The sequence below is a fragment of the Corythoichthys intestinalis genome, chromosome 10 (assembly GCF_030265065.1).
Source record: "Corythoichthys intestinalis isolate RoL2023-P3 chromosome 10, ASM3026506v1, whole genome shotgun sequence".
Lineage (NCBI taxonomy): Eukaryota > Metazoa > Chordata > Actinopteri > Syngnathiformes > Syngnathidae > Corythoichthys > Corythoichthys intestinalis.
The window spans coordinates 21,984,283-22,009,283 of record NC_080404.1 but is presented as its reverse complement, the minus strand read 5'-3'; the positions used below and the strand labels follow the sequence as shown (position 1 = coordinate 22,009,283).

The window sequence follows — 25,001 nt, the reverse complement described above, 5'->3', positions numbered from 1 at the left end:
ATGCAATCATATGTTAAAACGTTAGTTGCCAAGTTGGACAATTTAAAAGGTTTTCATATTAAAAATATATTGTGACTGCTTACCAGGAATTCCAAGCAGCAGAAGATAGAGGGAAGCAGCATGGAGGCATCCTACCCTCTGCTGAACATTAGCTGATTTGGCTTTTCCGGTCAATACAAAGGAGGACAGCACAGCAACCAAAGATTGCACCGAGACACCATTGTCCCTCAGCTGTGTCCAAATGCTCTGCAGTAAAACAAACCGCCAAACTGTCATCTTATTTCATTTGATTATGTAATTATTGAACATACTAAAACAAGTTATCTCTTTCCTTATTCCCTGTTGCATTATATCATACTGGAGACTAAATGTACCTGTGAATTGTCATCTTGGCTCAAAGACTGTTGTTGTTCCCTTGAAAAAGTTAGCAAGCATGTGTACAGACTTCTGAAATCTTCTACACAGACTGATAGTTCCTCTTCTAGGTTCTCTTCCATCGGAATCATCTCCGTAAATTCTGCATTCCACACCGCATTTACCCAGGCTGAAAATCATATTTTATGACATTACCAAGGAGTACAACAAATACTTGCCAACCACAGTTGTCACCAACAATCATGTTATGTCGTCTTGGCTAAAAAAGACATTAAATACACTAATTAAAAATATGAACCAATTTTTAAAAATTATATGTGACAGCAATTTTTTTTAAAATCCATGTGCACCTAGCCTCTCACTCTAAATTTTGATATGTTCCAGTTCCATGTGAAGAAGGTGTGTGACTATATATGGACATGGTGATATATCGCGAGACTATGTATCCCTAAAGGTTATTAATGCTCCTGTAAAGAATCGATATATCATTTTAAAAAGGTGTCACTGTTTAAGGGGAAAAAAAAAAAAAAAAAAGGTTGCTACCAAAATGTTCAACTGGCATCATGTCTAACCTATGTAAACTCATTGGCTGCCACTGCTTAGATGTTCAATTAATTTTGGCTGGGAGGGTATGATTAAACATGGGTCACTTCCTGTTTATTTTGGTCGAATTTACAGGAAACTTCCTGTTCATTTTGGGACATTCTCGTGTCACTTTCTGTTCAGTAAGCCAAAATCACCATAAAGGGAACCAGAAAATGACTCCAAATCAACAGCAAATGACCTGAAATGCCCCTAAATTAACTAATTGGCTGAAATTGACGGCCATGGACGATCAATCCGTTTGAAGTGGAAGGGATTCCCACTTCAAAAGGATTGAACGTCAATAGGGAATGGGACGTACTACGTCACTGTTTGGCTAGGCCACCATGTTGGCAATATGCTTCCGGCAGGCTCAATGGGGATTGTAACGTGTGGTAGTGCTAACCTAATTCCTTCGGTGTATTAGAAAGAAAATATGGGTGTGCATTGTTGTGTCACCGGGTGCAACAGTGTCTCCTGCGACAAAAACAAAAAGGGCGAGGAAAACTGGACTCACTTCTCACCGTTTTTCTGCATGGAGGGCCAAATATCAGATCACGAAGGCACGACGGATGGCTGGGTTGCAGCGGTTCGTCGGAAAAGCATTTCTTTTGATCATATTTCTGCTGGAATGAGAGCGTGTTCCCGTCATCTCTACTCTTGTAAGTAGAACGATTTATCCGTTTTGGTTTCAATACGTTTTTTTATTTTTTTTTTACCGTTGTGTAAATCTGCCTCGGTAGCAATGCTAACCTACTCCTCCTCCTCACCTACCTGTTGTGTTACTAGGAAAACCTGCATATGAAATGCTGACAACACATCCCGATTGGTCACCATATCTCTTCTTGGGTTATTCTGAGGTCAAGCGCACCACATCGGAGCGTTATGAGAGGTTGGAAAGGCGAAGAGTGCACGCTGAAACTTCAGTTTGCTCTGCTCTTACAAACACGATCCCAAGTGTTGTTGTGAAAAGTCAATAAAATATGAATACCAAAACATGACTTGAACAACTTCCTGACAAACTGTAACTGCTTGTTGTTTACTTCAGGTCTTCATAATAAACAGGTGTAATAATTACAAAGTCAGGTGACTTAATTTTGTTATTCTATTTGGAATATGCATTGACAATGTGTGGACAGTGTTGTAGACAAGAACTGGGACTGATAAGTTGCAATAGATTTATTTCAAGTAATGCAACTTCTCCAATACAATATTTGAGCTGACAGTTTAAAATCTTTAAATTAGTGCAAACAAGGCCCACCCTCTGATAGGGTCAGCAAATATTATATAATTATAATATATACAAGTTTAACATAAATGTGTCTTTGTCAAAGCAGTTTAAAAACTATTTACTGGCCTTGGGTAAATTGCCAGACAGAATAAATATGTGGTTTAAAGTTCTTGCATTTCCATTTTAGGTATTGCAAGTTCTCCAACACAATATTTGAACTGACAGTTTAAAATCCTTTTAGTGCAAAATGGCCCACACTCTGACAGGGGGTAGCAAATATTATAATACATAATACATTATAAAAAGCTATATACTATATAAATACAAGATCACAACAAAACCTGTATTTTTCAAAGCAGTTAAAAAAACATTCAGTGGCCTCAGGTAGATAAAGGTGTATAAATATGTACATTACAGTTCTTGCATTTCTATTTTAGGTATTGCAACTTTTCCAACACTATTTGAATTGACAGTCTAAAGTCTACATTAGTGCAAACAAGAATAATTATAAATAATAATAGAATTTATCAATTCAACATTACAATGAAACGTGTCTTTGTCAAAGTGGTTAAAAAAAACAACACTTCACTGGCCTTAGTTAAATAGCCAGGCAGAATAAATATGTGCATTAAAGTTCTTGCATTTTCACAAGTTAAAAGCCCGCAGTTTATCAGCAAGAAAGGCAGACCCAGACGACGTCTGCTGCAGGGGCTTGTTTGATTCCGACACAAGACAAATGGAACCACTCAATTGAACAAATTTTCTTTGTCAAATAATCCAAGAAGAGAGATGGTGACCAATCGGGATGTCTTGTCAGCAGGTTTACCTAGTAACACAACAGGTAGGTGAGAAGGAGGAGTAGGTTAGCATTGCTACCGAGGCAGATTTACACAACGGTAAAAAAATAAAATAAAAAAACGTATTGAAACCAAAACGGATAAATCGTTCAACTTACAAGAGTAGAGATGACGGGAACACGCTCTCATTCCAGCAGAAATATGATCAAAAGAAATGCTTTTCCGACGAACCGCTGCAACCCAGCCATCCGTCGTGCCTTCGTGATCTGATATTTGGTCCTCCATGCAGAAAAACGGTGAGAAGTGAGTCCAGTTTTCCTCGCCCTTTTTTTTTTGTCGCAGGAGACACTGTTGCACCCGGTAACACAACAATGCACACCCATATTTTCTTTCTAATACACCGAAGGAATTAGGTTAGCACTACCACACGTTACAATCCCCGTTGAGCCTGCCGGAAGCATATTGCCAGCATGGCGGCCTAGCCAAACAGTGACGTAGTACGTCCCATTCCCTATTAGTGACCACTCGTTGTAGGTAAAAACTGGATCGAAAACGAGGTTCTCCTATCCAATATGATGCCGTTTCCTACAGTATTCATTAGAGATAGTCTACGACTACGTATTATCGTTATTTCCGAACCCTGCCAAAACGAACTTTGAACATTTCTTGACTTGGTCGAAGGTGTTCACTGTTCATAAAGAAATCTTTTGGCAGATTTAATTATCGCTCTGAGTAAGAAAGTTTTGCCTGCCCAGTGGTTAAAAAAAACGAGCCTACGACAAATGGAACCTACACAGTGCACACAATTCCTTAGTGTGACATAATTTATGTGTATTTGACGCGTATTCGCAATTTTACCTTGTGGGAATTCATGAAGTTTCAAAAACCGCAGTGCAAACGTCAACTCCATTTTGAATAAACCCGCTACTTTTTCTTCTTCGTCTTGTTTAGGTTTTACGGCGGTTGGCAGTCAACACACTGGAGCATGAACGCCCCCTTCTGTCTCAATTGTCACATCGCCTAGCAGCTACTTATTAAATCCTTTTTAAACAATTGATTTAAAAAATGTATATTACGACCGAATTTTTCCAAGAAATCAACAATCGTGCACTTTACTGATTTTCAAAAATTTACACGCTACAGAATAGCACGTACTCATACAAATAATTATTCTGCTCAGCCAGAAAGTAAATTAAATAACACAAACATCAATAATGCCGCTTTTATTAAAATCACCATCAACGAGCAGAAATTGTCTTTTTTATTTATCTAAAACAAGTCAAAGGTCCATCATATTTTATGCCCATTTTGTATTGGTTATGTACGAAAAATGGTGCAATTTTTTGTAAAGAGGTGACGTCACTATTTTGTTTGACATGAGAAATTATTATTCACAATGAAACTACGACTGTTACACTTGAGTAAACATAATGAGAGCTGGATGTACCTGGATGGAGTGGATTTTTACATTTTAACATCATGATGCATTTATGCACATATTTCTGAATATTTATCAACAATAATCAAATAATATCTTATTCATCTGAAGGTTTGGGAAAAAATGATTTCGTTAATTCCCCAGACATCACCTACAATAAGGTTATTTAAACGAAGAAAAGTACATTACAAAACTTGAAGATGGTTTGGTCCATTAGCCACCTTTACGGGGTGAGATGTGATGCACACAATGTTTCTTTTGTTGACTAGCAAGTGCAATATGAAATGAAAAATGATTGTATTAATCTGACGTAACCTGTGTATGCATGTTGAGGCACCAGTTTTCCCCTTTATCGTTAATATTGAAACACAATAGTATTTACGTTCTTAAAAGAACCCCTATTTATAAACTAGTGAGTTCGTCCTTATTTGGCGCGAAAAGACTGAACAAGCACCGCCCTTTGAGCTCGACGACTTGCATCAAGTTGATCAAATTTAATTTCCGAAATTGGCGGAAGTCAAGAGTTCTGCTTTCAGTGTAAAAGCAAATAATAGAGGATACCATTTAAAACGCGGTTAGCGCTACCAGTTTTTCTTTTGCGTTGAAATCTCAAACAAACGTTTTACATCTTTTTCAATGCACTTTAATGTTTCTGCTTGCAGCTAATGCTGAAAATTGGTGGTACCAGAGGAAAGCAAAACTAATACTGTATTAGTGAACTTCAACTGATATTCATCAGAAATTTGTGTTCTTACCGGCTGAGACGGAATACAATTGATGCTTAGATGACGACTAAGTAGTTTTTGATTTGGCGAACGCGTTCAATTTTGTAGGATTCTGAATTAAATATTTACTTGGTACGCAGACTAAACGTTGCCTCTAGGATTGGAAACATGAGCTGGTAAGTAACTGAGTTACATTAGTTTTATTGTACATGAATTGTTAAATAATTGTACGTCTCAAATGCTCACCACGTGTTCCCTTTCGTATGTGTGGACGCCGGGAGACGTATAAATATTTTCACTCCAAATTGTCGCATTTGAAACATTTAATTTCATAATTGTTAACCCTGTGGCAACACGATATTCTCCAAATTTTGGGTACCCGTTTTATGTCCGATTTCGTCAAAAGTAGTGATGCGGCAATGATACCGTGTTACATAAACCACAGTACAAAGAGGCCGACAAGTTAGTTCGAAAACATTGAACGCATTTTTGGGAAATAATGAGAACCGTGTTATTCTTCCTAGTCTTACTCAAGGACTTATTACAATGATACCGAAGTCTATCGACGTTTGGTGACATGTGTTATTGTAAAATTATTATTAAATCCCATCTTTATTTATGTAAAAATGAAAGTTGTACTTCCTTTATGATGAACAGGCACATCACTAATAATATAAGCTCTTTTCCCCATGTCTTGGATAGTTTTACAGACCCCTTAAGGCAGTACTTCGCAAATAGTGGGGCGCGCCTCCCCAAGGGGGCAAATATAGAGTTAGAACAGGGGTTGGCAAACTGGACCTCGAGGGCCGCAGTGGGTTCTGGTCTTTGTTCCATTTAATCCAGCACAGAATGTTTAACCGATGCGGTTTGAGCATAAACAAGAAGCCCCTGACTGCAAGCAATTACTTGCACTTGTAAAACACCATATTGGTGATTATTGGGTTTGAACAAAAATCTGTGACCCTTTGTGGAATAGTTTGTCCACCCCTGATTTAGAATCACGCCAAAACTAAAAAGTGAAATAGCGTGGTTTGCAAATGAAATGTGTGATTCAAAAAAAGAAACAAGTGTGGTTTGCAAACACAAAAACAATCATTCATTTAAAAAAGTTTTGATTTGCTAACAGCCCGAACTACTTTCTCTTGCGGATTAGAGTGGTTTCTTTTGCGTATCAAACTGCTTGCTCTTTTCACTCAGCCTAGACCCGGGGTCTTCGGACAAACGGACCACGGCACACCTCTCTGCGGACCCAGAGCAAATGGCACTTTTCAAAAAAAAAAAAAAAAAAAATTTTTTAAACATATATTATTTATATGAATTGCCGATCTATTGCTATGCGCTACTATTCTATCGCTAAATTCTATGTAATTTTAGTCAAATATCTTCTATGTTCCCACTTTTGTTGTCATCTCTATGACAACGATGCACTGATTGGCTGAGAGAGCCTAGATGGATGTTCTGATTGGCTGAGAGAGCGTGCATTGATGCGCTGATTCGCTGAGAGAGCCTACATGCTGCTAACTCGAGTGGATGGACCGCAGCAGTGTGAAACACGAGTCGCACCCGGCACTCTGCAATCTATTTGTTTACATGCCACCAGGAGAAGACCGAATCTAACAAAATGGCATTATCAAAGTTGACCAAGAGAAGAAATGTGGACAACGAAAATCGCCGTTTCAATGAGGAATGGACTGACAAATATGCGTCCGTTTAATAACTGCAAGTACCAAACCTATGTGTAATATGCTTACAGACAGTTGCGCTGATAAAAATATGAAATGCCATTATGTTAAAAAGCACAGCTCTTTTGAAGATGTTTCCTCCTAAATCAGAATTTAGAAGGCAAGAAATTAACAGGTTGAAAAAGTCATCTCAAGAATCAAGCAAGGTTAATGTTAAATCTATGACACAACAATAAATGGCAACGGAGTGCTCACTCAGTGTCGTGGGTGTTGGCCAAACATAAGAAGCAGTTTTCTGATAGAGAAATAATAAGATTGTATGACTGAAGTGATGGCAGCAATGTTCTAAGGAATAGAAAAGGAGGAAACGACAACAAAAATCAAACAAATCTTACTCTCAGATTCATCAACCGCAAGACACTGAAGTTCTGGCTGATGATGTGAGTAAACAGCTTTGTGACCTCCAAATGCCATTTCTCTCATTAAGCAGTGTTTTTCAGTTAAAGCTACTGTCAATAATTATTATGTTTGTAATTGTGGACCTTCAAGATTTGTATTTGAGGACCCCTGGCCTAGACGATATGGGGCTGCCAAAAATCCTCTCGCTAACAGCAGCTTTTCACTATTCAAACGGCATCAGGACTAGACACGTCAAACGCAGAAGTTGCACTCCAATTTTCTCGTTCTGCTTCATTTGATATGGGGATGTAACTACACGATCGTCATATTCTTCAAATGGTCTGTCATGTGGGTTGAATAATAATGTCTTTATATGTACATATATTTATTTATACACGTAAATCACTTAAGGGGCATCGTGGCACGTTAAAATTCTGGCCAAAGCAAGCAAATTTCAGGTGCATACAGCCATCAAATGTACAAGAATGCATCCATTCCCCCACTCCTACTATACATCAACTTTCAAGAATTTAAAAAGTGCTTTCCTTACATACCTAACGGTCTCCCTCTCTCCAATCAAACCCTTCAGAGACCATTCACGCTGTTAAGATTTAAACGAAATACTTTATTAAAACGTTACTTTGTTATAACATACATGTTTTTTTCGGATATCTATAGCTTTACTAGCCTTTTTAGCTATTCTTTGATAAGATATATTTAAAAAAGTGTTATTCTTAAAATGTGCGAAGCCTTCAGAGTCTATATTTGCATATGTGAGTACCATATTGGCCCGAATATAAGACAGCCCTGATTATAAGACGACCCCCTCTTTTTCAAGACTCAAGTTTGAAAAAACTTTTTGAACACCAAATTAATTTTTATACAGAAAATAATTACAGTACATCCGAAACAAATGATTATAAAAATATATTTGAGAGAAAAAGCATGTTAGTTTTTCTCATTTAAATCTTAATATCTGAACATTTAAATATGTAAACTAAAGTGCAATCACATTCGTAAATGAATGGCTTCTGGTTTTTGAAATGTAAGTAAACCATGCTATTATGATAAAACAACAAAATTGCAATAACTGCATTAACCATCAAAGTGAAGTCTAACTGTTGTCTTGAAACAAATCTGAATAAGGAAAAAAATTGCAATAAGAAATTGCAAACTGGTTAAACTTGAGAGAAGCTGAGATCTGTCATGACAACATCGCTTCAATGATGTCTGGCGCCATCTAGCGTCATGAATGTGGAGAGTAGCTGAAAGCTGTCATGACAGAACATCACTTCAATGATATCTGGCACCATCTAGCGTCGTGAATGGGTATAACGTCTAGACCACGAATACAAGACGACCCCCTTTTTTTCGGTCTTATTTCAATGCAAAAAACACTGTCTTATATTTGGGCCAATACGGTAGTTTGATTTTGTTCTACACATGGACATTAGAACGATTTCAACATTTGAAGGCATTGTGTTTACTTCTACCTATGACATAATCAATAATGATTTCTTCTAAAAAAAAAAAAATCACCTAAAAAAAACCCGGAAAATGTATTTTTAATTATTTAATCTTCTGTGCCGTCATCGCTCGAGAGAATGTGATGTCAGCCCCTCTCGATTTTGTCGTGACATCACCTCCGTCTCGCAAAGAGCAGATCTAGTAAACTGGAACTCCAGGTTTTGACGTGTCTAATCCTGGTGGCCTTTGAATATTGAAAAGTGCCATCTGCTGTTAGGGAGAGGACTTCTTGACAGCTTCATATCGTCTGGGCTGAGTGAAAAGAGAAAGCAGTTCGTTACGCAAGAGATGTGATTTGCATACCAGATGGCTAAAATACGGATGATATATTTGGCCACCACCCTTTGTGTCGATGTAAGAAAAAGTTTGCTATGATTAATCTGATCAAAGGCTTTCGATGAGTCAATAAAGCATAAAAACATTGTTGAGTTTAGGCTTTGATACTTAATAGTACCTTCAACGCAAATATACACGTCTGTTCCATGTTTCCTTTTAAACCCGAGCTGATTGTCACTTGTGGTAATATAGCTGTTCTACTCAGTATGATTGTCTCTAGAACTTAAGAGAGCAATTGGTTTGTAATTATCTTTACTGTTGATTTTACCAGTCTTGTCTTTTATGATAGGCACAAGTTGTACTGCCATCATAGAATCAGGTAGAATGCCATGCTTAAAGAAACTATAAAAACACAAGGCAAGAAGAGGGATTACCTTTCGACTGGCATGTTTTAAATGCTCAGCTGTAATAACAATCGACACCACCATTGACACCAACGGTATTGTTTTCGAGATCAATAATAGCTTCGTGGATTTCATCTGGTGTTGCACTCAAATCTCAGAGATCAACATTATCAGGTATGAATGTATCATTCTTAATACAGTTAAACAGCTCGTAGTAGTGCTGTCTCCATAATTCTGCAATGTATATTACATGGCAAGGGAGCTTTGAAAATATTCAGTACTTTCCAAAAATCTCTGTAGTTATGATTACTAAAGCCCTTTCACACTTATATCCCGGTAAATTCCCGTGTAAGGTGACACAGGATTTAGCTGTATCATGGCTTTCACACATTGGGAAATGTCCCTGGAATAAAACGGTTTGTATGTGTGAAAGTGGCTTGATTTATCCTGGTTCGGAATTTCGGTGAGCTGTGTGCGGGGAGGGCGGCATCAGCTGTCAAATTCTGTTGGGCTGATCGTGTTTTGTTACAGAGCCGGTTGTGGAAGCGTTCCAACGTCGTACCTGCAGCCAATTCAAGCTCATCAGGACTTTTTTTTTTTTTTTTTTTTTTTTTTAAGCCCAGGCGATCTAACAGAAGGGTGCTGAGATATTAACTTGCTGGGTGCCATTCGACACTTGTACTCTCGAATTTCGTGGATTTGCTAGCTTGTTTGTCTGCCGCCCTTGTTTTGAAATCATCTATGTTGTGCTGCTATTTGAGTGTACAGTAGTACATTTACACAGAAGTTAATTTGTTCCAGGACCTTGTTTGTAAGTCGAAATGGTCGTATGTTGAGCAGGATTTTCCCATAAGATTACATTATAATTCCATTAATCCGTTCCACAGCCCGAAAACCTACACTAAATCCTTAATAAATACTGCTGTTACTATTACAAATAACAATTACACATAGAAAAAACAAATTATTAATAAAAAACGGAATAATAAAATAACAATTCCTGTAAAAATGTAACGAATCGGGTTCTAATGTGGGGGAAGTGTTATGCGTGCTGTACCTGAATGCACCGTGTGGCTGACGTGACAGAGAGTGAAAGGTGCAGTAGGGACTTTACTTTCTCTTTTAATGTTTTGTTCTTGGCATCAACGGCGGCAGACAGACTTGTTGTCGCACAAGTTCTGAAATAAATGATAGAAACTTGACAAAGCTGGCAATTTCATTGGCGATGTTAACACAATAATAATTGTCACCTTAACTTATAAAGACTCGCGAATGGTGGTCTGAGGAGGACCATCGAGATTGTAGACATTCTATGACCGTATTGTCGAGCCAGTTCACGGTTGCGCACCCACTCTCATATTTTTCTATTATTTCCATCTTTTCAATGGTAAGCGTCTACTTTTTCCCTTTTTTCCCCACCTGCATTAACCTTCTTGGAACCTGTGTTGATTTCTCTCACAAGAAAATCCGCCATGCGCCTGTCTGTGGCGCTGTCATAAATTGTCTTATTTCTAGCATGTCGTTGGGTGTAGAAACAAATGGCGAATCAAATTTTATGTCGAAAAGATCATGTGTCGACGTGATCGTATGTCGAGGTACAACTGTATTTATTTTGTTGTCTTATCGGCTCTCTGCCTACCGCTTAGGTTAGTATTATTAATCCGCGTCGACCTACAGTACTGTCACGGACCCATTGTGTTATTCCCCCTTTTCTGGGATCGCATGTATTTTTGTTTGTATTTAATAAACCCTTGAACGCATCACTCTGTTGTTTTGTGATTTGATATTTTATATTTAATATTGTAAATTATATATTATAATTAATACAAGAAATTGATTAATTACACAGTGAGCAGTACTCTGTATCGGCAGACCCTCAAGATCAGGTGACTCGGGTGGAAAAATGAGATCGGAATCACTCTAGTAAAACCAAATGTAAACAATTTTGTGTTATTCCACTATAGAAAACTGCACCCATAACAAGATAACCACATAATATATTTATTTATTTTGGGGGAGTAGGGTGTTTATGTTCTTGTCCCTCTCATTGAGTTCTGATCTTAATCTCGGGCAGTCTCGTCTTGATCACAACACAGCTATTTATAAATTGCCTAATTTTCGTTGGACAACAAAATATCAATTTTCTCCCTCAGATTGATTTTTTATTTTCATCCCATCTCTCTCTGCATGGGCAGCATCAAACAAGAACCTCGAAGTGTTTCCCCTCACTGCCCAAAACCTGATGAATCTGAGGAGCCGCTGGGAACAGCGATGGAGACGGCAGCTGAGGGTGAGTGTACAATAGAATTTCCCCAAATCAAAACGGGATGATCAAAGTAACACCAGACAGTGTTTGTAGTGAAATTTTAGTGTTCTCGCTCACATAAACACCCGCATATCATTTTCCTGATTGTTTTTGTTTCAAGATGTCAACATTGACACTGAGGATAACTCCTCTGAAGTAATTGTGACCAAAGAAATGGAGGAAGAAGAGCGGCACCTGATGGCAGAAGGGGAAATAAAAGACAAGGAAATAATGGACAAGGTGAGTTGCTTATCACTCAATCCAATCACTCGGGTTACAGAAAATCTGTATTCCTGTCTTCAATAGGGGTGTGACAGTCAATGTTACTACATTTCCTAAGAAAAAGTAGTCCAATTACTGACTACTGAACTATAAAGTAACTTACTCTTCAGATTACTGACTACTTTGAAATTAACAGTTACTTTTCACTTAATCACAGCGACTGTTTTTCTTTGTCGGACACAAACTGGAATTGACTGTATTTTATCGTTGCCTACTCCCTAAAAAAAGCGATGCCTAAACGATAGGGCCGGCCCGATAAGTCACCCTTGTTTGTTTTGTTCTTATGATAGGTTTTTATTTATTTAACACACACTTGAATTAATTAGGTGCAAGTTTCATTCATGTAACCACATCGAAAACAATATCAGCAATATAGTTTTAATACATAAACTAGGCCTGCAAGCAGGACTGAACGGGCCCTCGCAGTTAGGCGCAACTAGGACCTCACGCAAACACGGACGGCACCTAGGTCAGGGTGGTGACGGATTGTCCCCCTCTAATCATCTCCTGAGAACCTAACATGCTCGAAACTCTCCTTCTTTTTGGGGATTAGAAATACATTTACACACCTAGTAGAAGAAAACCCTATTGAAGAGAGTACGACAAAAAAGGAGGCGCTACTGAGCTGTGCAGCCACGCCTTTATTAAAAACCAAAATTAATCTTCTAATTGGGCCAATTCGACCAAGTGTGCCAAATTCTGTAGCACTATAAGCTGCCTTAGTCTCTGAAAAAATATGCTTCCTTTTAATGGCGAACAAAGGGTCGTCACAGCAACAGACAGACATGTCGACATGGGCCTTGAAATGTAGTATAACAAAAGGTCTTGAAACTACAGTGACCAACCTGAAAAGAACTGGACATGTATAAGTAAAATGAGTGACTTTCTGTTGCCACTAGTTGGCGCTTTAGGGTTGATGCAAATAACCCCTACAGGACCCTTCAGAGTACGACTCTCACCAAGCACGGGAAGTTTGGCGCAGATATGTTGAATATCTGCCAATTTATTAATGTTCAAAATTTGTGGAGAAACAAAATAGCAACGATCATTTTCACTTTCCTGGTTCCTGTCCTCAGCTTCAACGAAACCTTAATATTTTTCATCAGGCACATGTCTTAAGGCATGATGCAGATTTGAGGTCAATTAATTTCCTTCCCCTGAAGGAGGAGCCTGTCTCTAAAAAAAATATATATATATATTTCAATGCAGTCGTGTTCAGGCTGGGATACCTTTCATACATGGCAGTTATGAAAAAGACTGCACCTTGTATCAGGGAGTTATTAGTCATTTACCTAATATAGTGTGTTGCCATAAAAATGGCCGACTTTGGCACCCCGCCCAGGTCAGGCCCGTGAATGAAAACTCACTATTTTGATAATTTAAGATCTCATATGTCTCATGAACAGTCTCACCAATTTTGAGGGGGATCCAACCAACTCCATAGGCGCCATGGTCTCAAAAGTGCACCCTGTGAATCGATTAAAAATTTCACATTCAATCAAAAATACCCGATTTCTTGTTGGGTTTGGAACAATGGTGCAACAGACTTTTTGGAGCAGTTTTGCACAAGGTATCGACTCCCCAAATTTCATCGCTCTACATGGAAAAACCTAATAGGAGAGGCCTTTTTGAAAAATTCAAGGGAGCGCCACTGAGCCATTTTGTTACATTTTTTGCAACGGTGAAAAACTATCAAAATTTACACAATGCCGCATGTATGTGAAAATTTTGGTGAGTTTTCGAGCATGTTCAGGCCTCCAAATTGGCCATTTTCATTTGCCTGAAAAAAGAAGAAGAATCCTTTGCATTACAATAAGGCTCTCGCACACTTGGTGCTAGGGCGCAAATAACAGCAAAAATACTAGGATTAAATAATTCCTTCTCAATTTAAAACTTTAATAGTTAAAAAATAAAAGTCCATATAATGTATTAAGGGCGTGACAATATATCGAAAAGGTGATATATCGCAATATTTTGTAGCCGAAAAGGTTATTGATATGCTCCCAACAAGAATCAATATCTTGTTTGTTTAAAAAAAAAAAAAAAAAAAAAAAAAAAAGACCCAACACGTTACTATCATAATCGTCCATTAGAGTAGTGTCTACGGTTAGCTCACTGGCTGCCATTGACGGCACTAGACATCCAATTCATTTTGTCTGGGTTGGACGTATCGTGCCGTCAATGGCAATGAAACCAGAGCATTCACAGCCAGTGTTTGGTGGGCATTTACAGGTCACTTCTTGTTCATTTTAGGAAATTTACTGGTTAGTTCCTGTCAATTTTGAGTCACTTCCTATTTATTTGGGCAAATTCTTGAGTTATTTCTTTTTCAGTAACTCAAAATCAATCGAAGTGACCAGGAAATGCCCCAAAATCAACAGGAAGGGACCAATAAATGCCCCAAAAGGAAGGTGTCCGAAAATCATCAAGAAATGACGCGAAATGCTCCAAAATTAACTCATAGCCTTCCACTGACAGACGTAGACATCCAATCCGTTTTAAGAGGGAGGGTGGCCGCGAATGAACCTCCCAGTTTAAATCAATTGGACGTCTACTAGTGATACTCATTCCAATTCACAGAAGGATGAAAATAGCTTGGTTTTTTTTTTTTTTTTTTGGTACAATATCCTAGGATGATTTCCTGACCTATGTATTGATAATTGTTGTATCGTTATTGTGAGCGTTGTATCATGAGGTTCCAACCCCTACAGTCTATTCATCTTGTATGACATGTGTTTGTGTGGAAGGGGAATAAGGCCTTTTTTTAACATAGGAACTATTTGTGTCACATTTTGTAATTACAAGGCTCGCCAGGAGTTGGAGAAGGAAAGTCATGAAATCCGCTATAAGAGACTGCAACATTTACTCAAAAAGAGCAACATCTACTCTAAATTTTTGTTGAGCAAAATGGAGCAACAGCAGAATGAGGTGCGTCAATGTAGCAGTTTACTTGTCATATTCGGAAAATGAATCTTTCTCTGCCATTGAGGTTGCGAATTATTATCAGTGCTGAGAATTGTTAGTCTTTAAGAATTGTCTATTTTCAATAGGAGAAAATGAAAAAGGAGAAACTTGAAAAGAGGGGCAAGAAAGTGAGTTTTGTTTTTCTGTAGTCATATTTATCATAACCTTGTCAATAGAATAATAAACTGTGTTTTATTCACAGATCCCTGATGGTGCTGAGCCTGGAAAAGGTAGTTGCTTATTATTTAGCTTAACATAACATCCAGATATTAATTGCTTCTGTTCTAGTGATGTCTCGATCCATTTACATCAGGGGTCCCCAAACTACGGCCCGCAGCCACATTTGGTCCGGCCCCCTGAATAAAAAAAAAAAAAAAAAAAAATTTTTTTTTTTTTTTTTTTTTTTTTTTTTCCCCAATAGAGTTATTTATGTCCTGGCTTTTTTCTGTGAAGAACTGAGCAATGGTTATTTGGTTATTATCTATTTAATTAATACAGTATTATTATATTATATTACATTACATGATATTATATTATATTATATTATATTCAGGGGTGCACATAAGTGGTCCGCACATGCGTACTGGACGTAGACAAACGCGCTGGCCCTCAACGGCTTCCATACGCTTTTGCGTACCGATGGCTGACCACTATTTGCGGCGGACACGAGAAAATAACTTCTCAAAATGTCGATGAGGCAGGCCACACTGAGTAATTACTTCCGTGTTCCCCCACCCCCATCGAAAGACAGACAGACGACAGAGACGTCACCGGAGCTACCGAAAAAAAGGACTTTTGCTGAAAAGTGGCTACAGGAGGTACCATGGCTAGAAGTGAATGATGCTCGCACGGAAATGCGGTACAAAATGTGCCGTGAGAATCCCAATGTCGCCGATTAGAGCAACGCATTTTATGTAGGGTCAAAGAATTTCAGCCATCCAAACTTTGAAAAGCACGAAAAAAACAGAGAGCATGTGGCAATTAAGCAAACTATCGATGTCAAACAGGACCCCACTCGGCCTATGGACATGTGGCGGAATAGGGCGGAATAAAGGTAATGAACAGCGACATGCACTGACAAACGTGTTTTTGCTCGCATTTTACAAAGCTAAACATACACGTTCAATGAGGTCTTATGAGGAGGACATCCCACTTTTAAAAAGGCTTGGAGTTAATGTGGGAGCCGCATAATGCCCTTTATTTTGAATTGGTGCTTTTATGTTTATTTCTTTACATTTCACTTCAAAGTAATGGCAATTTTGTTGTGCCAGTTGATGTTAATCAAGCATTAACTGTTAATATAATTAATCAAACTTAATTGGCTCTAAGTAAAGCTTGTCATAAATTTATCGCATCAGGTGGGTCGGCTCTCAAGCTCAATGAGGACCAAGTCACATCTCCAGGTCCTCCTCTGAGAACCTGGGCAAAAAAATTATGTGCACCCCTGATTATATTATATTGTATTATATTATATTATATTATATTATATTATATTAAGGGCTGTCAAAGTTATCGCGTTAACGGGCGGTAATTAATTTTTTTCATTAATCACGTTAAAATATTTGACGCAATTAACGCATATGCCCCGCTCAAACAGATTAAAATGACAGCAGTGTCATGTCCACTTGTTACTTGTGTTTTTTGTCTCCCTCTGCTGGCGCTTGGGTGCGACTGATTTTATGCACCATGAGCATTGTGTAATTCTTGACATCAACAATGGTGAGCTACTAGTTAATTTTTTTGATTGAAAATTTTACCAATTTTATTAAAACGAAAACATTAAGAGGGGTTTTAACATAGATTTTAGTACAAATTATAGAAATTTTATCTTTGAAGAACTACAAGTCGTTCTATCCAGGGATTGCTTTGACAGAATATTAATGTTAATGCCATCTTGTTGATTTATTGTTATAATAAACAAATACAGTACTTATGTACAGTATGTTGAATGTATATATCCGTCTTGTGTCTTATCTTTCCATTCCAACAATAATTTACAGAAAAATAAGGCATATTTTAGAGATGTTTGAATTGCGATTAATTACGATTAATTTTTAAGCTGTGATTAACTCGCTTAAAAATTTTAATCGTTTGACAGCCCTAATTATATTATATTATACTATATTATATTATATCATTTTTATTTTATTTACTTTGGTTCCGTGAAGAATCCAGAAAGGGTTATTTGATTGTGGCTTTCTGAAAAACAATACATTTTTACATTTAGGCACTCCTGCAATCGTCACACTTTTTCTGTTACAAACTGACCCCGGCCCCTCATCAGAGAAGAGAAGGGTTATGTGGCCCTCACAGGAAAAAGTTTGGGGACCCCTGATTTACATGATCGGAAATTGGGCCGATCGCGCCATTTTTCAGAAATCAGAATTGGGTGAAAAGGATCGAATTTTCAATTTAAAAAAATATTTGTTTTTTTGCGTCATGCTCGTACAGCCTCTCACCCTCCCTCCTGCTAGCTAAGCAGTGCGACCCAACGTTTTTTTTTTTTGTTTTCTTGGTCACAAGTGCAGCTTTTTGGTACTTAAAATTAACGATGACTGAGAGGTTTGTAGTTTTGATCTGGCGAGAGAATGCTCGGTAGCTCAACGATCAAAGGCACAAATGTGTTAATCATCGTTTATTTAGCTTGTTACACACCAGTCTGTGGCAACTCATTCAAGTGAGAAGCTGGTCTCGGAAGCGTGAGCGAATTTGAGTGGACTCACTCAAGCATTTAATAAAGACAAACATTTTTCTACATTATTCTTGTTAACAAAATACTATTATGAAGCGGCACGGTGGGACAGCACGTCCACCTCACATTTCTTCCTATGTAGAGTTTGTATGTTCTTCCTGTGCTTGCGTGGGGTTTTCTGCGGGTTCCTGCTGCATCCCACGCTCCAAAAAAAGGGCTACATTTTGTGCTGGTGCACCTAAAAAAAAAAAAAAAAGTTAGGTGCAACCAATGCGAAAAGAGTAGAACCTTGGCAATATACACTCACCGGCCATTTTATTAGGTACACCATGCTAGTAACGGGTTGGACCCCCTTTTGCCTTCAGAACTGCCTCAATTCTTCGTGGCATAGATTCAACAAAGTGCTGGAAGCATTCCTCAGAGAGTTTGGTCCATATTGACATGATGGCCTCACACAGTTGGTGCAGATTTGTCGGCTGCACATCCATGATGAGAATCTCCTGTTCCACTACATCCCAAAGATGCTCTATTCTATTGGATTGAGATCTGGTGACTGTGGAGGCAATTTGAGTACAGTGAACTCATTGTCATGTTCAAGAAACCAGTCTGAGATGATTCCAGCTTTATGATATGGCGCATTATCCTGCTGAAAGTAGCCATTAGAAGTTGGGTACATTGTAGGGCTGGGCGATATACGATAAATTTGCCCAAGCAAACTGTTATATAATTTAAAAATTTGAATCAATGCATGGAATACAAATTAACAGTTTCTCGTTAAATTTATTTACCAGCTTTCAATTTAACTATTGCACATGCAGTCTAAACATTAACTATTAAAAAAAATCTTGTAAACAATAAGAATTCTTGTGTGAACATTTATAACAGCTTGTATGACTTGAAAAATATCATCACTTGAATTTCATTAAATTCATTCCGCATTGTTATACACTAGATAGTGGCATACGTTTAGATATTTAGAATAGATACAAATACGACACATCCACCCGCTCCCCAGAAATTATACTTAATTAAAAAATGTTTCACAAACCTTTCCTTTCTTTTATTCGGCTCAATTATTTACATCGTATGATTTTGGAAATCCTTACAGTATGCAATAAATAATATTCCTGTTCCCAAGCACTGTGCTTACTGTACTGTAATTTTTACAAAAAATAAACAATACATAGTTACTCCCCATCATCTAGGACGAGCCACTTACAAGACTAGCACTGTCGTGTATTACAAATACTGCTTTGAACACATCTTCACAGACAAAAGCAATGACACAGGCTTAAAGAGGTCAACTTTAATTGTGTAAATAACACTTAATGACGACACGATCTCCTGGTTGAAATAGACGACATCCACTTAATTCTATTGAAGATATGTAATGCTGAGGCAATTTGTCAACTTTACTTTTAAAAAGAAACGTGCACTATTTATCCAGTAGATGGGGCTCTTGCAGTGTGTCAAACAGTGATTCAATTTAGGGCAATTGTCTTAAAAGTGGTTCATTGTTTCAGAAATCCTCGGTTTTTCCATCCCTATCTGGAACCCATCAAGAGTTTACTTAATGTCGGGTGAAAGTTTGGCGAAGCTAACTTAAGCCCGACTTCATCCCGTTTACTTGTAGCGTTAGCCGCTAGCGTTAGCTGCTAGCGTTAGCCTACCGGGCTTCTGTTTGATTGGCTTCCTGAAAACCATGTGACTCCAAATGTAAGCACACTGTCTGCTTTCTTAAAGGGGAATGAACATAGCCGAACAACACAGAGTCAAAGCGGGATGAAAAGACTATATTTTCTTTTATTAAATTACCGAATTTACCGACATGGTCAAAATTACGTCGGTCATCGTGAAGAATTTCGGTAACGGTAAATTTTCGGTTTACCGCCCTGCTCTAGTACATTGTGGTCATTAAGGGATGGACATGGTCAGCAACAATACTCAGGTAGGCTGTGGCGTTCCAACGATGCTCAATTGGTACCAAGGGGCCCAAAGAGGACCAAGAAAATATTCCCCACACCATTACACCACCACCACCAGCCTGAACCGTTGATACAAGGCAGGATGGATCAATGGTTTCATGTTGTTGACGCCAAATTCTGACCCTACCATCCGAAGGTCGCAGCAGAAATCGAGACTATTCAGACCAGGCAACATTTTTCAGATCTTCTAGTGTCCAATTTCGATGAGCTTGTGCAAATTGTAGCCTCAGTTTCCTGTTCTTAGCTGAAAGGAGTGGCACCCGGCGTGGTCTTCTGCTGCTGTAGCCCATCTGCCTCAAAGTTCGACGTACTGTGCGTTCAGAGATGCTTTTCTGCCTACCTTGGTTGTAACGGGTGGTTATTTAAGTCACTGTTGCCTTTCTATCAGCTCGAACCAGTCAGGCCATTCTCCTCTGACTTCTGGCATTAACAAGGCATTTCCGCCCACAGAACTGCCGCTCACTGGATATTTTTTCTTTTTCGGACCATTCTCTGTAAACCCTAGAGATGGTTGTGCGTGAAAATCCAAGTAGATCAGCAGTTTCTGAAATACTCAGACCAGCCCCTCTGGCAACAACAACCATGCCACGTTCAAAGTCATTCAAATCACCTTTCTTCCCCATACTGATGCTCGGTTTGAACTGCAGGAGATTGTCTTAAACCATGTCTACATGCCTAAATGCACTGCGTTGCCGCCATGTGATTGGCTGATTAGAAATTAAGTGTTAACGAGCAGTTGGACAGGTGTACCTAATAAAGTGGCCGGTGAGTGTATAATGCAATGTTAATTTTTTCCAATATCGTTCAGTCTTAATTCATACATTTTTTTGTGTTCTGTAAAAAGTACAGTACTGGAACATGTTTGGAACTTGTTCAAAAAAAAAAAAAAACGTATTTTTCCCGGTATCTGATCGGGACTATGCATCGGCAGATCCTCAAAATCAGGTGACTCTGACTCTGGTGCAGAAATATGTGATGGGGACATCCCTATTCTGTTCAATTTTTTTTTTTTTTTTTTTTAAACTTCTTTCCAATCTGTCTGCAGATAAAAAGAGAAGAAGAGAGGAGGACTACAAAATTGCTGATGTTATGTCTAAAGAAGTAAGTTAGTCTACTGACTTTGTTGCTCCTGTTGTAGTATCATTAACCCTTGTTTTCCGTGCAGGAAATCATGTCACAGGCGAAGAAGGTGAAAGTCAACGTGGTAATATAAGTTGCTTTGCTTTACTACAGATAATTCACTTTTCCAGATTTCTTCATGGTTACAACACTTATTCGGATATGTTCCAAACTGCATGCTAGGAAGAAGTCTCCACCCAGAAGAAACTAGAAGCCAAGGATATAGAGAACATGAGTGATTCCAACCAAGACATCAAGAATCGTTTGGCAGAGACTGTGCGAGACAATGCCAAACATCTTCTGAGCCCTGACAGGAAGGTGAATGGGATGCCAGTTCCTGCTCTGCAGCCACAACTCTTCACCGGTGGGGTCATGAGGTGGTATCAGATCGAAGGCATCGAGTGGCTTCGGGTGAGTTGTTTCAGCCTGACTTGGAAGGTGTGGCTTTAATTCCTCTGTTAAGAAATCTCTTGTGTCATTTTGTTAAATGACATTTAATTCCTGAATTGAGGCATTATTTTGAAGGCGCTGTCAAAAAGGGGCTGGAAGGGGTCACACTTAGGCCTGTCCTGATTTTATGATCATCATTGCCCACCCTAATGGCAGTTTTGTTTCACATCTTGTTTGGGTCATAGTTCATTTAAACTTTTTTAATTGTTCCATTAATGTAGTTGACATGGTTTTATGCTTTGACGTCAGATGCTGTGGGAGAATGGCATCAATGGGATCCTGGCTGATGAAATGGGACTGGGAAAGACAATTCAGTGTATTGCACACATCGCCATGATGATTGAAAAGAAAGTCATGGGCCCATTCTTGGTGGTGGCACCACTCTCAACTCTGCCCAACTGGATCAATGAATTCAAACGCTTCACACCCGAGGTAATGGGGGCTACTGAGTACATTCAGGGTTCGTACAGGTCCTTGAAATACTTAAAAAAAAAAGGCCTGCATTTTACAGTTGTGTTTTCAAAATTGAAAAATTCACGAATTTCGTGTAGTTTGGAATTTTCATCGGGCAAACAGTATAAAGATGTATTATTCAAGTGCATACACGTACATTTTCTGTGGTTTGGTACAATACTTTTATCGCACGACTAGTTCTTTGTCATGTCTTTTTTAAAAAAAAATTTTTTATGCGACTTCCACACCCCTTTTGCCAATCGCCGTTTACTCCGACCGAGAGCCACTTCGCTCGGCTGCGTCGCCACTAGGACTCTACCTGATTGCCTGACTCTTGATCGACCCCACCTTGTTGCACGAGCAAACGGAGTCTTATTTTAGGGATTAGGAGCAGCTGTTATAGCCATGTAAAGAGCTTTACTAGTTTCGGCGAGACTGGAATAGTTTTTTGGGTTATTGTGAACTACAGTTCTGTACAAACGTACATCGAGATATCTAGCTTAAATTAACAACTAAGGGGCGTGTGAACCATTTTTATAGTGTCCCAATAGAACATTTTCAGGTCCTTATTTTAGTGCTTACGTGGCTGCAGACAGCAAAGCAAAATATATGCTAATACAAATGAACACGGTACAAGATAGAAATACTTCAAAATCCTGGAAAACAGATAAAAACAAACACCCCGAAGAAAACAGTGCTGTTAACAAAACCTGCCAAGTTTGAATTAATAAAAACATTTCTACGTGTATGTAATGAGGGGGAAAAGGCTGGACTGCAAGGTCTAAAACTACAGTATGTCCTACACACATTTTCAGCTCCTGAAACGTATTTCTTGTATTTGGAAAGAAAATAACCCACAATTATTTTACAGGACATTTATACAACAAACTACAATAAAAGGGTATTGCTTCCCAATATGGTTGTTTTCGTACTACTTGGTGTTGTAACCCTTACTTGGTTTGTTTTTGGCTCTGGTTTTCTGATTTTTGGTTTTGTCCGAGGATTTTCATTTTGATGGATCCATAATTATAACTACCTCCTGTCCTGATATAATTCTCCTGCAGGTGTCTGTGCTGCTTTATCATGGCCCCCAACCAGAGAGGGGTAAACTGCGAAAGAAAATGAACAGATTCCAGGGGTCTCTCAATATGTATCCTGTCGTTGTCACCTCATTTGAGATTGCAATGATTGACCGAAAGTTTCTTCAGGTATCAATATTTTCTTGTTCAACTGGGTTTATAGATATTTTTTTTTTATCATAAATGTGCTCCAAATATTGGATGTCAGGAAATTGTAATGTCAAAGTTCTGTAACAAATCTGGACTTGTACTGTGAAACAACGAGGGATCAAAGGTATTTAAATTGGATGGGTTTTTTTGTTTGCATTTTAGGACTAATTCACTCAACAATGGTATGCTTATTGAGTCCCCCCCCCCCCCCCTCTCTCTTTTTTCTAGCGGTATCAGTGGAAGTACTTGATTGTGGATGAAGGCCACAGAATTAAAAACCTCAACTGTCGACTAGTGAGGGAATTGAAAACGCTGCCCACCGACAACAAGCTGCTGCTTACCGGGACTCCACTTCAGAACAACTTGGCTGAGCTCTGGTCTCTACTCAATTTTCTCTTGCCAGAGGTTTTTGATGACCTGAAGAGGTAAATGTTCTTAGAGCCCCATTTTCCCTAAACAGTTACTTGAATAAACCAGACCTGACTAACGTGTGAGCTATGTACATTTTGCTCCTTCAGTTTCTGTCAGTCACAAAGTCCTAATTAAGTAGTAAAATTTAGCGATGCACAGATTTTATTTTGTAAGATAAGCCTTTTGTTTGGGTTTGCATATCTATCGGCAGCAAAAGCTGGAAAGAATTTTCAAAAAAATGCGTGCTTACCAACAATGGCATCATAAAGCAACAGTAAGCTTTCAGACATAAAATATTGCAACATTACTGTGTGATGTTACTCACAATCTACCCGGATTGTGGCTTTCAGACATAGGGCACTGTGCCAAAACTTACCCGGCTCGGGCACTTTCATTTCATGTATGCTGTGAGCCATTGTAGACTGAAACACGGGCATGATGCAAAGCCTTTTTTTTTTTTTTTTTGATTGCGCTGAAGAATTTGTTAATTCACGAGACCTAACAATGCTGCAAAATGTGGAGGTCGCCTGCATCTATAGGGCCCCTTTAAACTGAGCTACTGCTGGTGTTCAAGCGGGGCTAGTGCTTGGGTTAGCACCGCTTCTGGCTCTTTTGATCAGACAAGCACTGGCCCAAGTTGAAAATAAGTGCTAACCAGGCACCAACTAGTTTTTAGGTCAAACAAGAGCCACTTTCGGACTGTAGGAGCCGTAGTACTTAGTACCTATAACTACAGGCCGCTTCAATAGTTATAGGAACTATCCTTCGACAGGCAGTCGTGTTCACACATGGGTAATGACCCTGATACAAATTGCTGTGATGTTGTACTCTGCGGCAGTGTCTCATTATTTACTTGCCACACCCACCTCTGACAAAATATAAGCGTGAAAACACAGCTGAAAGGAAAACGTTGAAATGGAGACTGTCGAGGATACAGTGGCAATTCTTTCATGTTTGAAGGGAATAGTTTCTATCGGCGAGCAAATCCAGCGTCTAACGACGAGACTGGAAAAGCACACAGATTTAGTACAGGGTAGTAGTTTTTTTTTATTTTTTTAAATATAGCGGCTACTCGAGACGCATGAGTGTAAGGTGTGTAGCTGCTGATTCCAGCGAATCACCAAACACCTACGTGATTCAGTTCCTACAACTCCATTGAAAGACACGACGTCGGAGTAGGAACTAAAATGGTTCCCAGAACTCTAGTTCCTGTTCCCTAGTTGCTACATGTGTGAACACGCAAAATGACGTCATCTCCCAAAAAGTTTTAGGAACTGCGGATAGTTCCTACTGTGCGAAAGTGGCTAAGGGTCAGCAAAGAGTGACCACAGCAGGAGGCGGGGTTCAATCCAAAATCCATAAAAGGCCACTTCATTATAAAGCCAATGTGTTCAAAGGGAGCAAAAAAGGCAGCTGTCTATAGTTTGAAAAATACACTATATGAAAGCAGCAATCCTTTCTGGAATGATTAAATGGATTGCTATTGTCTTTGAAATAAAAAAAAGAGAACCTCTTCAAGACAATAATATACAAGAAACAACAAAAAATACTGGGTTGACTGCACTGCTGGAAAAATGGCAGTCCGAGTCCCAAACCACTGATCACATAAATGTGTTCATGCATGTGACCTGATCTGCTGAAGGGCTCCTTACGTCGCATGTTTTGTGCAAAAGAG

General features: G+C 38.8%; 2 protein-coding genes and 1 long non-coding RNA gene across 5 annotated transcripts in view; 2 read left to right on the top strand and 1 right to left on the bottom strand.

Moving 5' to 3' along the window:
* ncapd3 (non-SMC condensin II complex, subunit D3) overlaps positions 1-3,969 on the bottom strand; it is a 33,531-nt gene extending 29,562 nt beyond the window's left edge. For both annotated transcript variants that reach the window (XM_057848682.1, XM_057848683.1), the window contains exons 1-3: positions 3,844-3,969; positions 375-544; positions 84-246 (exon numbers count right to left, since the gene is read on the bottom strand). In XM_057848682.1, coding sequence (XP_057704665.1) covers positions 84-246; positions 375-544; positions 3,844-3,895 — 385 coding nt within the window. In that variant the 5' untranslated portion in view covers positions 3,896-3,969. The remainder of the gene's footprint in view (positions 1-83; positions 247-374; positions 545-3,843) is intronic.
* On the top strand, positions 1,313-3,288 carry LOC130923172 (uncharacterized). The gene is made up of 3 exons (XR_009064661.1): positions 1,313-1,619; positions 1,747-3,029; positions 3,180-3,288. It is a non-coding gene; the product is annotated as an uncharacterized LOC130923172 (long non-coding RNA).
* Positions 3,970-5,030: 1,061 nt separating the features above from the next.
* Positions 5,031-25,001, top strand: part of hells (helicase, lymphoid specific) — a 32,553-nt gene continuing 12,582 nt past the window's right edge. The window contains exons 1-12 of one of the 2 annotated variants that reach the window (XM_057848685.1): positions 5,031-5,324; positions 11,632-11,726; positions 11,863-11,981; positions 14,829-14,951; positions 15,074-15,115; positions 15,190-15,217; positions 20,710-20,765; positions 20,830-20,868; positions 20,967-21,194; positions 21,483-21,665; positions 22,751-22,894; positions 23,144-23,340. In XM_057848685.1, the coding sequence (XP_057704668.1) occupies positions 5,317-5,324; positions 11,632-11,726; positions 11,863-11,981; positions 14,829-14,951; positions 15,074-15,115; positions 15,190-15,217; positions 20,710-20,765; positions 20,830-20,868; positions 20,967-21,194; positions 21,483-21,665; positions 22,751-22,894; positions 23,144-23,340 (1,262 nt within the window). In that variant the 5' untranslated portion in view covers positions 5,031-5,316. The remainder of the gene's footprint in view (positions 5,325-11,631; positions 11,727-11,862; positions 11,982-14,828; positions 14,952-15,073; positions 15,116-15,189; positions 15,218-20,709; positions 20,766-20,829; positions 20,869-20,966; positions 21,195-21,482; positions 21,666-22,750; positions 22,895-23,143; positions 23,341-25,001) is intronic. The other variant, XM_057848684.1, reaches the window with a different exon arrangement.